At 53.5% G+C, this 15,054-nt stretch overlaps 1 protein-coding gene across 1 annotated transcript; it reads left to right on the top strand.

Annotated features, from left to right (window-relative positions):
- The first annotated feature begins 43 nt into the window (after window positions 1–43).
- Window positions 44–11,631, top strand: LOC108296263 (ubiquitin carboxyl-terminal hydrolase 35-like). The gene is made up of 6 exons (XM_017518689.2): window positions 44–168; window positions 7,030–7,712; window positions 8,579–8,711; window positions 10,260–10,389; window positions 10,779–10,880; window positions 11,219–11,631. The coding sequence occupies exons 2-6, from the start codon at window positions 7,040–7,042 to the stop codon at window positions 11,537–11,539; spliced, it is 1,359 nt and encodes a 452-aa protein (XP_017374178.1). The 5' UTR covers window positions 44–168; window positions 7,030–7,039; the 3' UTR covers window positions 11,540–11,631.
- Window positions 11,632–15,054: the final 3,423 nt, after the last annotated feature.

The following is a 15,054-nucleotide window of genomic DNA, read 5'->3' as shown; positions in this document are numbered from 1 at the left end:
TGCAGTGGAAGCAGCATCTCTTCCATCTGGGACCCGGCGGAGGGCGTCTCCACCTTGGGGGGGAGCAGAGCACCCGCCCTGACCTAGCCGGGCTCAGCCTCGTCCAGCCCGGCCTGAGCGCCCCGCCCAGCAGCCGGCTCGGAGGCAGGGCCCACTGGGGTCTGGGAGGTAAGGGGATTGGGGGCGTGTGTCTGGCTTTGGGGTACGGTGTCTACACCCTGGCGATTCGAGAACCCTGGACTTGCGAGCCCAGGGCTGGGAGTCGGGAGATGTGGGTGCATCCTGGACCTCGCTGTGTGACCTTGGGCGAGTAGCTACTCCTCTCTGGGCATTAACCTTCTCTCTCATCAAGTGTATGTCGAAGTGATCCTGCTCCCTCCCCCTTCAGGTAAGAGAACATTCTCACCCAGTACCCAGTGCATTCGCTCGCTGGCCTTTCGTGGGGCCCTCCAGCTCAAGCGTGGGCTGGGCGCGGGCGCACTGGAGGGAGGGAGGTGGCCGAGCTGCGGCACAAACTGGGAGGCCCTAGGCCACCATTGCTTGGAATGGGCTTTTCCTGTTCTCAGCATCCTGGGCCCTGGGATACCCTCCCTTACAGCCCTTGGATATCCCTGGGATACCCCCTTACAGCCCTTGCAAACTGGAGACCCTGATGTGTCAGTTTGGTGCCCTTCCTTCCAGAAAGCCTGGGGTGGAGTCGGCCCTTACAGGTTTGTGAGGGGTGGCCCCGTAGGGATAGGTGTGTGTGATGGGTTCTTGAGGAGGGAATGGCTGCTCCTGCCTTCTTCCCTTCTCTCTCCTCATACCCCTTTAAGGAAGAGCAGTTGCTTTTTACCTATGAAACCCTTTTATCTTTTTCTTTCCAGGAGACAGTTTGGTGGCCCAGACATGGGGCTCCCAGAGTAGGGTGAAGGACTTCTTCCCAGGGTTGCCTTGGGTAGAAGTTCAGTTTAAAAATGCCTGGAGAGATGCCGCCATTCAGACGCCTGGGGGCCAGAGATGGAGGGCCCCACCTAGTGTTGGAAGGGGCAGCCTGGCACCCCAGGTAGCTCTGGCACCCAGGAGAGTCAAAGGAGAGAGGCTGGCTGTGAGGGTCAGAGAGGGGAGGAAATGCCTCCCCAGCTCTTAAGTGCTGAGCAGGGGCTGGGAGGCGCTGGTCTGCTGTGGGGCAGGGAGAGGTTGAGTAACACCGTGAAGCCTTCTCCCCAGGTCCTAGGACATTCCGTGAGCTTTTGACCTGAAGGCTAACCAGGAACAGTTTTTTGGTTTTTTTTGTTTGTTTGTTTTGTGTTTTTTCATTTGCTTTGATTGTTTGAACGATTTTTAGAAGGACTAACACCTCAGTCCAGTCCAGAGAACTCTGTAGGGGCTTTCTTGGCTGCTGTTTAAGATTTTCAGTGTTTTTGATATGCAAGACCAGGCCTGGGCAAAGGAGGGGGCAGTGACTAGAGCAAAGGTTAGGCCAGTCTCTGGAAGGTACTTCTCTTGCCACATCTTTGGTTTTCTCTCATCTTGCTGTCACATGTCTCTCATGAGTCGCTTGACGCACCTTCACAGACACCTCAGTCCTTGGTTCTGTACTGGGCACTAGGCTCAGAGACAGCAGTTGGGCCTCTGCCAAGGGAGGTCCCAGCCTGGTGGGGGAGAGAGACATGGACTCCAGTTACACTGCAGAGAGATGAGAATAGATAAAAGGGCATGGGAGCCCAGAATTTTAGACACTCCAATTGTGGAGGGAAAAGGAAAGGCTTCCCAGAGGAGACAGCATGTGAGCTGGGCATTGAAGGATGAGTCAGAATTTTTTCAGGAGAGAAGAGGGAGAAGCCGTTTTTCAGTAGAGAGGACATTGTGTCAAGTAGCGATCAGGAAGAAGCCCTCTGCCCCGATGTCTGTAAGAGTCTCCACAGAACAGTGTCACTCGGGTTCATCTCTATCCCTGCCCCCTATCAGCTGAGATCACAGAAAGGGTCTGCATGTCGGACTCAGGAGTTTGGACCTTATTCTGGGTCCAAGGGGCAGCGGAGTGTTGAGAGTCCTGAGCAGGGCCTGGGCAGAATAGTGCTTGCCATCAAATCAGCTCCATCTGACGATGCTGCAGGGTGGGTTGAAGAGACCAAGGAGGGATGATGAAGCCTGAGTGGGGACCCAGGGCGTGGCAGTGGGTTGAGCTTTGGACTCGTGTACACACACACACATATACACACACACACACAAACACACACACTGTCTGGGTGCTTTGGGGTGATGGAGATAAGTCAGGTTCCACTCTGCAGGAACAGAGATCAGTCAACACTCAGCAGAAATGCTGAGGGTCATCCAAGAGGAACAGGTGAAGGAATCTGGGCCTTTTTAAGGGATCGGGCTTTCTTGAATGCTCACTATGTGCCTTGGAGTGTGCTGGGTGTTACTGGGACACTCAAGCTGTCATGCCAGTCGGGCTAGGGGTATGAGCCAAGGGCTTGGGAGGAGTAGCATTGTTGGCTGGGAAAGGATAAGGGGTGGGCAGGTAGTCACCTTCTATTTGGGTGTTCCAAGAATCACAGAGGTGAAAGAACACTCACCTCCATAGTGGCTGGGCTAGACTCAAAGCCTGGACTCTGTTCTCCTCCAAGGCACATGCCTCTGTTGGAGGATGGATTGAGGGAGGGAACTGGGAGATGGGTTAGGAGAGGTACTAGTCCAGGCAAGAAGTCAGGGGGACTGATCCTGGGTGTGGCTGGGAACACCGAGGTGGCAGCGAGGGCTAATAGAGGAGGTGCCTTGGAGAATCAGTGGGATCAGCAGTGCGTGTCTCCTTGTCTCCTTCCCCTGACAGTGTCTGTGTCTCCCATCAGTGCCAGATGGCCCAAATATAGATTCACAACTGCCTGGCCCTCATCTTTTTTTATACCTTGTCTCAACCCTGTGAATGGCAGACTTGAAACAGCACCCATTTTCCAGATGAGAAGGCTGAGGAGCCACACAGGGACTCACCCAAGGTCACCAGATGACTTTGAAGCAGAAAACCTGTGTCTTAGGCTTTTAACGCAGGCTCTCCTGGGGGAGGACACGGGCTGCTGTTTGCTGGTGCGTTGGCGCAAGGCAGCTGTCTCTTGAGTCAGAGCCAGCATTGACGGGCCATTTCCTCACCCAAGGCCTAGCAGGCTAATCCAGCCCTCCTAAGGGAGGCAGAATGCAGGTTCTACTCCTGCCCTGCCAAGGCCATATTCCTCTGCTTCTCTGAGCCTCACTTTCCCATTCCTGGCAGTGGGATACCTGCCGTTGTCCTGCCTTCCCTGGCCTGATGGGGCCAGGTAAGGGGCAAGCCTCTAAATCCCTTTTGTGTGAATGCGTCCAAGATATTGAGTGGGTTTGCTGGTGACCATGGTGACAGCTGTCCTCAGACTGCCTGCGTGGGAGTTGGGGCAGATGGGCAGGGCTTGCTTGCTGTGGCTAGGCCACAGACTGAGCAGAGGCTGCCCGGCTGGCCTTGGAGATCAGAGCTCTCATGGAGCAACTCTATTTGAGCTGTCAGTTGCCAGGCTTATGTGGTATTAGAACAACATGAAATTGCCAACATTTGATCATTCAGTTTCATGCGGTTCAGTCTAATATCATTTGTCCCATTTTACAGAAAAAAGGCTCATGGATGTGATTTACTGAGGGTAACACAATGCTCCAGGGCTAGAATGCAGGATTCCTCATTCCTAGTCTGGTACTCTTTCTACTACCAGAGTCTTCCCTGTCCCCAGAACTCCATTTGTGCCTGCCCCATGCCCTCTTCCTTCACACAGGATGCCAATGCCTCATGGATTAGGGTTTCTCCTTGGCTGCCTGAGTACCAGGATTTCTTGGCATCCTGGGTTGAAAGCATATGAAATCCACTAGCCATCCCAGAGGTCTGGGAGGATGGACTGTTTGTGTGAGAGAGGCCGGCCACAGCAGCCACCTTGTCACATGCACTGCCTAGGAAAGGGGACCAGGGCTGAAGAGAGAGTTTAAAAATTTATTATTATTATTATTATTTTAAGACAGGAACTCAATTTGTCACTGAGGCTGGAGTGCAGTGGCACAATCTCAGCTCACTGCAACCTCTACCACCCAAGCTCAAGTGATTCTCCTGTCTTAACCCCTAAGTAGCTGGGACTACAGGTGTGAGGCACTGCGTCTGGCTAATTGTTTTTTTTTTTTGGAGAGACAGGGTTCATCATGTTGCCCAGGCTGGTCTCAAACTCCTGAGCTCAAGCCATGTGCCCACCTTGGCCTCCCAGAGTGCTAAGATTACAGGCATGAGCTACTGTGCCCCACTGGGAGACCAGTCTTTAAAGACACCTTTATAGGCCTTTTGAGATTATAACTTGCAGTGGCGCCCTGACAAACATTTGAGCCACATTCAAAGAGTCAAAAAAAAAAAAAAAAAAAAAAAAAAAGCAGAATCACATAATTTTCCTCATTTCCTCATTCAGGAAGCTTAGGGTGGGCCCTGAACTTGTTCTTTTTCTTTCTTTCTTTTGTTTTTTCGAGACAGGGCCTCACTCTGTCACTTAGGCTGCAGTGCAGTGGCACGATCTTCCCTTACTTCAGCCTTGACCTCCTGGGCTCTCCTGGGTGCGCCACCACCCCTGGGCTAAAGTGATCTGCCTGCCTTGGCCTCCCAAAGTGCTGGGACTCCAGGCATGAGCCACCGTGCCCGGCTGCATCCGAACTTGCTGCAGGTGCCCAGGTGCTTCTGAGGCATCCAGGCCAGAATTTGGGAACCCTGATCTTTGCCATGGCTACAACCTCTAACCAACAGTGAATTGTTGAAAGGCACACACTGTTGTCATGAGAGATGCTAGCCACAGACAAATAAGCCCTGCTCCTTTCCTGGTGGAGCTTACAGCTGGTGAGAGAGACAGGTGTTTAAACAAATGGGCCCTTTGCATCATCACACATGCAGCAATGGAGGTGAGGTCACAGCTGGGAACTAGAACAGAGCAGGGAGCTCACTGGGCCTAGCACATGGCTGGGGTTCCAGAATATCTGTGGTTCTGAATAAAACTTTCTGGCTTATTATCCAGGAAATTTAAGGCTTGTCCACACTCTAGCTCCACTTCTTAGGCGTAAGAGTAGTTTTTACTGAGCCAGTAAGTTTAGCTAAACACCTACTATTTGCTGAGCCTTCTATCAGGTCCTACCTAGATTGGGGTTATACATCGAAGCTAAGACATGGTTCTGCTTTCCAGGAGAGGCATTAAGTGTTAGGTGTTAAGAAAGCAAGCATGCCCATGTGAACCTGCATGGGCTCAAAGTGGGTTTGTGTGGGACGGTCTTCAGGAAGCAGGCCAGATGGAGGAGAGGGGCAGAAGGAGGGCTATTATGGCCCAGAGGAGCAAGGCTGAGAGAATCACACTGCATCCTGTATTTGCTCATCCAGCAAATGCCTCTGCATGCTCAGCACTGTGCTATGTGCTGGGGATCCTGTGGTGAACAAAACCTGAAGCTTCCCTCAGGAGCCATATACAGGATTAGAGGGGAGGCTGACCCTAATCAAGAAATCATGACAAGTGCTACCAAGGAGAAGGACAGGATGTTCTAATTTCTAATTAGAGAGATTGACCCAGGCAGGAAGGTCGGGTGAGGCTTCCTTGATGAAGTGACTTTCAGCTGCGGTCTGCGTGCGAGGGAGGAGCATACACAGAGGCGCAGGGGCAGAGGGGGCACACAGTGAGCCAAGGGCAACAGGCTGGTGTGGGCTGAAGCAGCAGAGCCCTAGGTGTGCAGGGCCGAAGCGCAGAGATAAGATTTCTGCTTTGGTGGAGGTGACTGGGACACATACCCAGCACTAAGTGATCCTAGCTAGAGTGGAAGAAGCCACAGGTGATTGTAGGAATCAAGGGTGGGGGTAGATTCCTGCATGGAGGACCAGGGGTTCTCACTGAGGACAGGTGTTGTAGATTGGCTTTGAAGGAAGATGCTCTTGCCTGGTTGTGTGAGAGGGTGGTGATGGGGGCTGGGGGCTCAGGAGATAAGGACGTGTCAGGCAAAAGGGACAGCACACACATGAAGTGGAGCCCAGCGGAAGGGTACGGTACTGGGGAAGGAGCAGGAAGTTGAGTGGAGGTAGAAAGAAAGAGCGCAGGGATTCTGGGATCTCTGCCAGTTCTCCCTGGGGCCTCTTTCTCCACAGAGGTGCGATTTTTTTGTGTGTGCCCTGTCTCACCTCCCCCATGGGCATGACTAGGCTGAGACTCTGGACAGCAGCTTCTAGATCTCGCTTTTACCTGCCCCAGGAGTGGACAGGGTCACCAGGGAGCCCTGGGGAGAGAGGGACAAAGGGGTAAGGATGGGGAGGAGGCTCATGTAGCCTTTGTGAGATTAAAGGGCGCTCAGCAACAGTAGCTACAACTCCCTGGGGTAAATTTATGTTGTCACAGGGTCTCCTCTGTTGCCCAGGTTGAAGTGCAGTGGCATGATCTCCACTCACTGCAGCTTCAAACTCCCAGGCCCAAGCCAGCCTCCCACTTCAGCCTCCAGAGTAGCTGGGATTACAGGTGTGTGCCCCCATGCCTGGGTAATGTTTTTATTTTTTGTAGAGCGGGGCCTCACTGTTGCTCAGGCTGGTCTCGAACTCTTGGGCTCAAGGGATCCTGCTGCCTGGGTCTCCCAAAGTGCTGACTAGATGTAAACCACCGCGCAGGCCCCTGGCGTTTATTATGTGCCAAGTATTGTGCTTTACTTCATCAGGATAGCTCGCAGTGAGGTGACCTCCTTGCCCCGTTTCACAGATGTTCTAATTTTTAATTAGAGAGATTGACCCAGGCAGGGAGGTCAGGCGAGGATTCCTTGGTGAAGTGACTTTCCGTTGAGGTCTGCAGGGGAGGGATGCGGATACCCTGGGGCAGCGGGCATACCGTGAACCAAGGGCGGCAGGCTGAGAAAACTGAGGCCCAGACAGTTTGAGTCGCTTGCCCTAAGTCTCAGCACTCGGGGACTGCATCGGAAACTCTTGAGGCCAGCGGCTGACGGGCCGGGCCGAGTTCACGTGACGCCGCTCCTTGTCCTCCGCAGCGCGGGCGCCATGGACAAGATCCTGGAGGCGGTGGTGACGTCGTCGTACCCGGTCAGCGTGAAGCAGGGGCTGGTGAGGCGCGTGCTGGAGGCGGCGCGGCAGCCGCTGGAGCGTGAGCAGTGCCTGGCGCTGCTGGCGCTGGGCGCGCGCCTCTACGTGGGCGGCGCGGAGGAGCTGCCGCGCCGCGTGGGCTGCCAGCTGCTGCACGTGGCCGGCCGCCACCACCCCGACGTCTTCGCCGAGTTCTTCAGCGCGCGCCGCGTGCTGCGCCTGCTGCAGGGTGGCGCCGGTCCCCCGGGCCCCCGCGCGCTCGCCTGCGTGCAGCTGGGCCTGCAGCTGCTGCCCGAGGGGCCCGCGGCCGACGAGGTGTTTGCGCTGCTGCGGCGTGAGGTGCTGCGCACAGTGTGTGAGCGCCCGGGGCCCGCGGCCTGCGCGCAGGTGGCACGGCTGCTGGCGCGCCACCAGCGCTGTGTGCCCGACGGCCCGCACCGCCTGCTCTTCTGCCAGCAGCTGGTGCGTTGCCTCGGCCGCTTCCGCTGCCCAGCCGAAGGCGAGGAGGGCGCCGTGGAGTTCCTGGAGCAGGCCCAGCAGGTGAGCGGGCTCCTGGCTCAGCTGTGGCGAGCCCAGCCCGCTGCTATCCTGCCCTGTCTCAAAGAGCTGTTCGCAGTCATCTCCTGCACAGGTGCGTGTGCGGCCAAGGCCACAAGCGCGGGCACGTCGAGGTCCTGGGTGGGCTCCTGGCCAGGGGGCTGTACGTGCAGATCTTTGCATGCGGGCGCCCGGGAGGAGCACACTGGTGTGAGAAGGACATGGGTCAGCATGGCCAGAGAGAGGAACGGGGTTGAGTAGGCCCCAGGGTTTGTGCGCTGGGGTGGGGGTGGGAGGTCAGCATGGCCTTCAGGTCAGGTGGGCTTGTTGGAAGCTATTACTTTAGAGCCACGAGTTGCCAGATTGGTGGCACCTGGCAGCAGGGGCAGCGTTCCCTGGGCAGGCAGAGGTGTGGGTCTGGAGAGGTGATGGAGTCTGCTGTGTTAACCCGAAAACATAAAATCTTGATTCTCCATTGGCAACAGTGGAACTTAGACTACAGTGCAAGTGAGTGGAGGAAGATGTGTGCCTTCCCTGTTGAGGAGGATCACCAGGGGAAGGGAAGGGAATGCACCCAGCAGGTGAAGGAACTAAATGCCCTTTCTCACTTAGGCCTCTATGTGGCTCCACTTGGAGTATCTACTTCCTCGAGTCCACACAGCCTTCCCACCCTCTCTAGCTAGCTCCAGTGTTTCCCCTTCTAAAGGCCTTACCCTTACACCCACTGCTGGTCAGTGCTTCATCTGTGCCCAGCACAGGAATAGCCCCAAGGCTGTGCTAGTGAAGGTTTTTTGAGTTTAGGTAGAACCAGAGGCTTTGGTGCTAAAGGAGAGGAGGTGGCCTCTGCTGTGTTCTTCACAGAGGCCCAGCCCCATTCCTTGGCTGACGCCAGGGCATGGTTTGCTGGGGGAAGGGAGAGGCCTGCCTCCTTGCTAAACTCAGCTCTGGCCCCTCTTCCAGAGGAGGAGCCGCCATCTAGCGCCCTGGCCAGCGTAGTCCAGCACCTCCCATTGGAGCTCATGGACGGCGTTGTCCGGAACCTCAGCAATGATGACAGTGTAACAGACTCGCAGATGCTCACCGCCATCAGCAGGTAGGATGCTGAGGCTGGGCCAGGGTCAGGGCTGAGGCTCCTCCCTCTCTTCCTCCCAGAGGCCCTTTCTCCTGGGTGGGACGCTGGGCTAGATTTGTTGTCAGAGGGCCCAGGCCCTCATGTGTGTTCCATCATCCATCCTTTCTTGAGCCCTGCTCTGTGCCTGGCCTGGGGCTGGATGTGGGGGCACAGAGAGCCTGCCCTAGTGATGCTGTCTGGCCAGGTACCAGCTGTGTGACCCTGGACATGCCAGTGAACTCAGCCTCAGTTTACCCCTCTGTAAAAGCAGAAGTGGGTGGTGGCATAAGAAGCTGTCAGGCTTCAGTGGGGTTGGGTAAGCGGGTGAGAGTGCTTTACCAGGTGCTTTCTGAGTGGGGCAAGCATGAGAAGCAGAGTGTGGGTGCTTTTCAGCTCACAGAGTCCTTGCACATCCCCACCTCATCTGAACGTCCTCCTCCCTGTGATCTAGATGCATCTGCCTGTCCAGTTATCCCAGAATATGCTGCCTCCCCTCCTCCCTGCAGGCCTTTGCCTATGCAGACCCCGTCCACCTGGCATGCCTCCCTCTGCCATTCTTTCCATCCCGTGTGCAGATCCACCGTCTCCATAGGGCCTTCCTGGATTCCTTGCCTTTAGTGAGTAAGAGTGTGGGCTCTTGAGGTAAGTTGCCGGAGGTCAAATCCCACCTCTACCACTTCTTGCCTGTGTGACTTTGGACAAGTTACTAAACCTCTCTTGAGTTTCCCCAACTGTAAAATGAAGTATAACCAAATCATTTTAACCGAACCAAAGGGTTATTGTGAGGATTAAATGGAGTAAAACAAGATAATACACATAATGTGCCTAGAACTGTGCTGTGGGAGCTGCCGTTATCATTGTTATGACTTTGCCTTCATGGTTCTCTTTCTAGCACAGTCCACTGAGTCTAGGCTGTTTTGCTGAGCACTGACTGCTTGGCGGCTTCGTGCTCAGCCCACATAGACAGGCTGTGTTGTGGGGTTCAGTGGGGCTGATACAGGTAAAGCTGACGGAGTATCCTGGTCAAGGGTGCACAATCTACATGTTAGCTGCTGCTATCTCCTTTAATCCATACAAGAACCCTCTGAGGGAGGTATTATCCCCATTTTACAGAGGAAGAAACTGAGGCCCAGAGTGGGGAAGTGGCTTGCTCTGGGTCACACAGCAAGGGCTTGCTGGAGCCAGAGCTTCTGGCCCAGGGGCAGTGAAACTGCAGTGCCCATCCAGGCAGAAGCAGCTGAAAGCCTTGTTCTGGCACTGCAGCCCAGCGTGGAGGGGTGAGGCTTGGGGTGCTGAGAGGGCCTGGCCCCCTTTCTGGTGGGCTGGGAACCTCAGTGTCTGGCAGGTGGCTATTCTGGGCTCATGTGCATTTCCCAGCGGTGTCTGGTTCAGCCCACAGACCCTGGGGCTGCCCTTGGCAGGCATGAGTCAATGCGGGAACCCAGGACATTATGTCTGGCCCCTGCGCTGCCCTCACCCCAGCATTTTGGGTGTCTCTTGGCCCTGTGTCACTGTCACTCCCCTCACCAGGATGATTGACTGGGTGTCCTGGCCCCTGGGGAAGAACATTGACAAGTGGATCATTGCACTGCTGAAGGGCCTGGCTGCTGTTAAGAAGTTCAGCATCTTGATCGAGGTTTCGCTCACCAAAATTGAGAAGGTTGGTGTTCCTGTCCTAGCCGACACTTATGGCCTTTTGCACTAGGCTGTTGCAAGGGGCGGTGCAGCTCTGGGAGGCAGAGCATTGGGCCTCCCCACCAAACTCGCTGTGTGACCTGGGTGAATTCACTGCCCCTCTGTGGGCCTCAGATGCTCCCCATGTTTCCCTGACTGCTCATCCAGGTATGTGTGTCTGACTTTTGGTCTGTTCATCCATTCTGCTGTCCATCTCGCCATCTTCTGTCCACCTGGGTCCGTGAGCACCTCAGTGTTTTTTCTTCTGTGTGGGTATGAACTCTAGGGTGTTTCTGAGCCCCCTCTCAGGCCTGTGACTGTACTTGGTCTCGGCAGCTCGGGCCCGGGAACTCCTGACCAGGGGCTCTCTTCTAGGTTTTCTCTAAGCTGCTATACCCCATCGTCCGGGGAGCTGCCTTGTCTGTGCTCAAGTACATGCTCCTGACCTTCCAGCACTCTCACGAGGCCTTCCACCTGGTAAGGGCTCCTGCCTGCTGCCCCTGGGCTCTTGAGGGAGGTCACATGGCTGAGGCCAAACAGCTGGGAGGTGGGTTCCAGCCTCGCTTTGGCTGTGGGGAGAGAAGTAGTTATCCTATTTGGGAGATGAAGAAACTCAGGCAGGATGTCTTAGGTCATATGTCTGGGAAAAAGAGTCACCTGCCTGCAGAATTCAGAGTCTCATCTGGGTCAGGGGATGGTAGTCAGGTAGGCAAGCCTCCCTGCCTCAGGGTGCTGTGTCCTGTCAGCAGGGACCACACTCCCGTGTGTCAGGTGGGCAGGTTGGTGCTGAGCCTGACCTAGCTCTGCTCCCACAGCTCCTCCCTCACATCCCCCGCATGGTGGCCTCTCTGGTGAAGGAGGACTCGAACTCGGGGACCAGCTGCCTAGAGCAGCTGGCAGAGCTGGTCCACTGCATGGTGTTCCGGTTCCCAGGCTTCCCGGATCTGTACGAGCCTGTCATGGAGGCCATCAAGGTAAGTGACAGTTCCCTACTTGGAACTCATCCCACTCTGACAAAGATGCCAGTGTGGGCCTTCCTGCGGGCCATACCATGGCTTGGTGGCAGCCCCCATCATTTGGTGCCTGGCTGCCTCCCATCACCTACCCAGGTCCATCAGGTGCCTCAGGCATACTGAGCCACCCCGCTTTCCCCAAGTGGGCCATCCTGCCTCATGGCTGCTCTGGGTTTTTGCACACGCTGTGCTCTCTAACCATAAATCCTTCTCTTTCTGTCAGTGTAGTGTGGAAAGTAAAAAACCAAACTTTTCAATTGCTCTGCCTGGACAGCTCCTACATACCTTGTAAGTCTCTGTTCCAGTGTTACCTCCTTCAGGAAGGCTTCCCTGATCACTCTCAGTACTCCCCTGCCCTCCACCAGGCTGGGTCAGGCCTCTCTGGGCTCCCACAGTCCTGGTACATCCCTCTGTCACATGTTGTCACTATCTGCCTCCCTCACTAGACTGTGAGCACTCCAGAGCAGGGATAATTTACAGTCATTCACATAACTTTACTGATGTCCTGCTCTGCATCAAGCCCAGGCTGGGAATTGGGGCACAGGTGTGAAGCGAACGGAGTCTCCTCCATGGAGGTGATCACAGCCTAGTGAGGGCAAAAGACATGTATCCAAGAAACTCTGATCAGAGCAGCCTTTGAAAATGTCTCCAAAGTGTGGCCTGAAAGCAGTGCGAAACCAGAGGAAGGAAAGATCTCCAGTTAGAGAAGACAGATGAGGGCTCTAGGAAGCAAGGGTTTCTTTCTTTCTTTTTTGAGACTGAGTCTCGCTCTTGTCACCCAGACTGAAGTGCAGTGGCATGATCTCCGATCACAGCAACCTCTGCTTCCCAGGTTCAAGCAGTTCTCCTGCCTCAGCCTCCTGAGTAGCTGGGTTACAGGAAGAAACCGAGGCCCAGAGTAGGGAAGTGGCTTGGTCAGGGTCACACAGCAAGGGCTTACTGGATCCAGAAAGCAAGGGCTTTAAGGCCCAGGGGCAGTGCCCTTCCAGGCAGAAGCAGCTGAAAGCTGCTCCCAGTGTTTCTCCATGTTGGTCAGGCTGGTCTTAAACTCCTGACTTCAGGCGATCTGTCAGGCTTGGCTTCCCAAAGTGCTGGGATTACAGGCGTGAGCCACCACACCTGGCCAAGAAAGAGTTTCTTAGAGGCCATCAAGCTGGGCTTGACAGGTTGCTAGGATCTGACAATGACTGACATCTGTGGCTACTGCTACACTTGACAGTGTTTTCCTGTATGTTTTGTCTTCTGATGTTCTCAAGAAACCTACAAAGAAGACAGAGTTCATTTCAGTTTCATAAATGAGGAAAGGGAGACTTGGAGAAGTATGGAGACTTGTGCAAAGTCACGGAGGTAGTGAGATAACGTAGCTGGAGCCTGGATTGTAGAGCCCTTCCCCTTTGCCTGATAGAGAGGGCAGGTCAGGTGCGGTGAAGGGGTCTGGGTGGCCCTTGCAGAACCTTTGATCTAACTCACTTCTGCAGCACAGCCGATGAGATAACTTGAAAAGTGTCCTGCTAACAAAACAGCTGCAAATGTTCATTAAAATACAACAAACATCACTTGAAGTACATAGCTGAGCTTTTAAGAAAGTAAGGAAGAGTTCCCAGGGGCCTAAAAGGAAAAGAGAACTGAATTCCAGAGTGGTAGGTGAGAAATGATGCTCTTTTCCCTGGGTGGGACAAGGTGGTGGGTGAGATGGCCAATCTCAGTCACAGAGGGGCTTGAGTTGGTAGGGACAGGTGGTGAGATTTAGGGCCTGTCTCCGGTAGGAAGTTAGCACTAAGAAGCCCATTAAAAGCCAGGACCCAAGAAAGGTTTTACCATCAGCAAAAGAAGAGTCTAGAAAAAATGTGCACATGGTCTTAAGCAGACATCAGGGAAACTTTTCTGGCTTGGTCTGGGCTCTGGATTGGAAAATGTAATCAGTGGTCTGCTCTCATTTGGATTTAGGGGTTCAAATTAATACCATTTTGGGAGTTGTGGACCTTTCCCCCAAGCTCAGATAGTAACATTAAAAGTAGTCATAAACTTGTAATACCCAAGGGTAGCCTGGTAGAAACAGAAATAAACCATAAAGGTAAAGTTCTACTGAAAATGAGTTTATAGTACAAAAATTATAAAACTCACAAAGGAACAATCCTGCATGAATGACAGTTAGTAGATACAACAAACAAAACCTCTGGTATTTACTTGGATCTTCTCAGTTTTTCAAACTTCATAGAGAGCTTTTTGGTAATCAAAGCTGACTTAACAATGGAAGGGGCTGCTATGATAGGTCACCAGCCCCGAATAGCGGAGGTGGATAAGGCGGACTTCCCCGTGTTAGGGTTGTTGCCCAAGGGTTTCCACATTGGAAGGGAGGTAGGTTGAAAGCTTGGCGATTCTGTGGCTGGTTCTGTTTCCTGCTAGATTGTGAGCTGCTTTGGGCAGGGACCCTCTCCTTTTGATCTTTGTGCCCAGGAGATGGCTGTGAGCGAATGAGTGGGATATTGTTTGAGTAGGACTGTAGTGTGGAGAGTGCTGTAATGAATGTGCAAGCAGAGAGGAGAGACCCTGCCCCTGGCACTGAGGAAAACCCATGATGAGGGAGGTGTGGGCTTTGCACAGTAGGGGCTTATGGATTGTCTGATCTGGAGTCTGCACACACCTGTAGCAGTAGGGGCAGGGAGTTAGACTTTGTAAGATGATACAGATGCAGTCCTCCAGGCCCCGCATGTTGAGATGATCCTGGGAAGCTTCATAGAGAGGGGATGTAGGAGCTTGGTCTTGCTGGATGAGGACTGGAGAAGGACACTCTGGGTGGATCAGAGGGAGAGGGGAAGTGGGAATGTGCGAGGTTAGTTTGGTGGTAATGTGTCAGGAGAAGGGAGATCAGAAAGATTAGCAGAGCAGTGCCTTGAAAACTAGGCTGAGCCACTTGGCTTAATCTAGTAGATCTGGGCTTCTTGAATGTATCCACCTAAGTACTTGATATCAGAGAGAGGAACTCACCCAAAGCTGCCGGACCTGAGCTCTGAGTTTCTCTATAACCTCATTTTATCTCAAAGACTCAAGTATATGTGTCATAATTATAAATATGTTTTAATATTACATGTTTTTTTTGATTATATATTTTTAAATTGCATTTTAGGTTTTGGGGTACATTTGAAGAACATGCAAGATTGTTGCATAGGTACACACATGGCAGTGTGATTTGCTGCCTTCCTCCCCTTCACCTATATCTGGCATTTTTCTCCATCCTACCTCTCCCCAACTCCCCACCCTCACTGTCTCTTTCCCATTTCCCCCCAACAGACCCCAGTGTGTAGTGCTCTCCTCCCTGTGTCCATGTGTTCTCATCGTTCAACACCCACCTATGAGTGAGAACATGCGGTGTTTGATTTTCTGCTCTTGTGTCAGTTTGCTGAGAATGATGGTTTCCAGGTTCATGTCCCTACAAAAGGACACGAACTGATCGTTTTTGATGGCTGCATAGTATTCCATGGTGTATATGTGCCACATTTTCCCTGTCCAGTCTATCATCGATGGGCATTTGGGTTGGTTCCAGGTGTTTGCTATTGTAAACAGTGCTGCAGTGAACATTCATGTGCACGTGTCCTTATGGTAGAACGATTTATAATCCTTTGGATATATACCCAGTA

Source organism: Cebus imitator, unplaced genomic scaffold (assembly GCF_001604975.1).
Source record: "Cebus imitator isolate Cc_AM_T3 unplaced genomic scaffold, Cebus_imitator-1.0 Scaffold698, whole genome shotgun sequence".
Classification (NCBI taxonomy): Eukaryota; Metazoa; Chordata; class Mammalia; order Primates; family Cebidae; genus Cebus; species Cebus imitator.
The sequence above is the reverse complement of the archived record's forward strand: the minus strand, read 5'-3'. Positions and strand labels throughout refer to the sequence as shown.

Bases quoted from the DNA above. Each gene is read 5' to 3' on its own strand.
- LOC108296263 (XM_017518689.2), top strand. From the start codon at position 7,040: ATGGACAAGATCCTGGAGGCGGTGGTGACGTCGTCGTACCCGGTCAGC. The intron at 8,712-10,259 runs GTAGGATGCTGA...TCCCCTCACCAG, and splicing joins ATGCTCACCGCCATCAGCAG to GATGATTGACTGGGTGTCCT. The intron at 10,881-11,218 runs GTAAGGGCTCCT...CTGCTCCCACAG, and splicing joins CTCACGAGGCCTTCCACCTG to CTCCTCCCTCACATCCCCCG.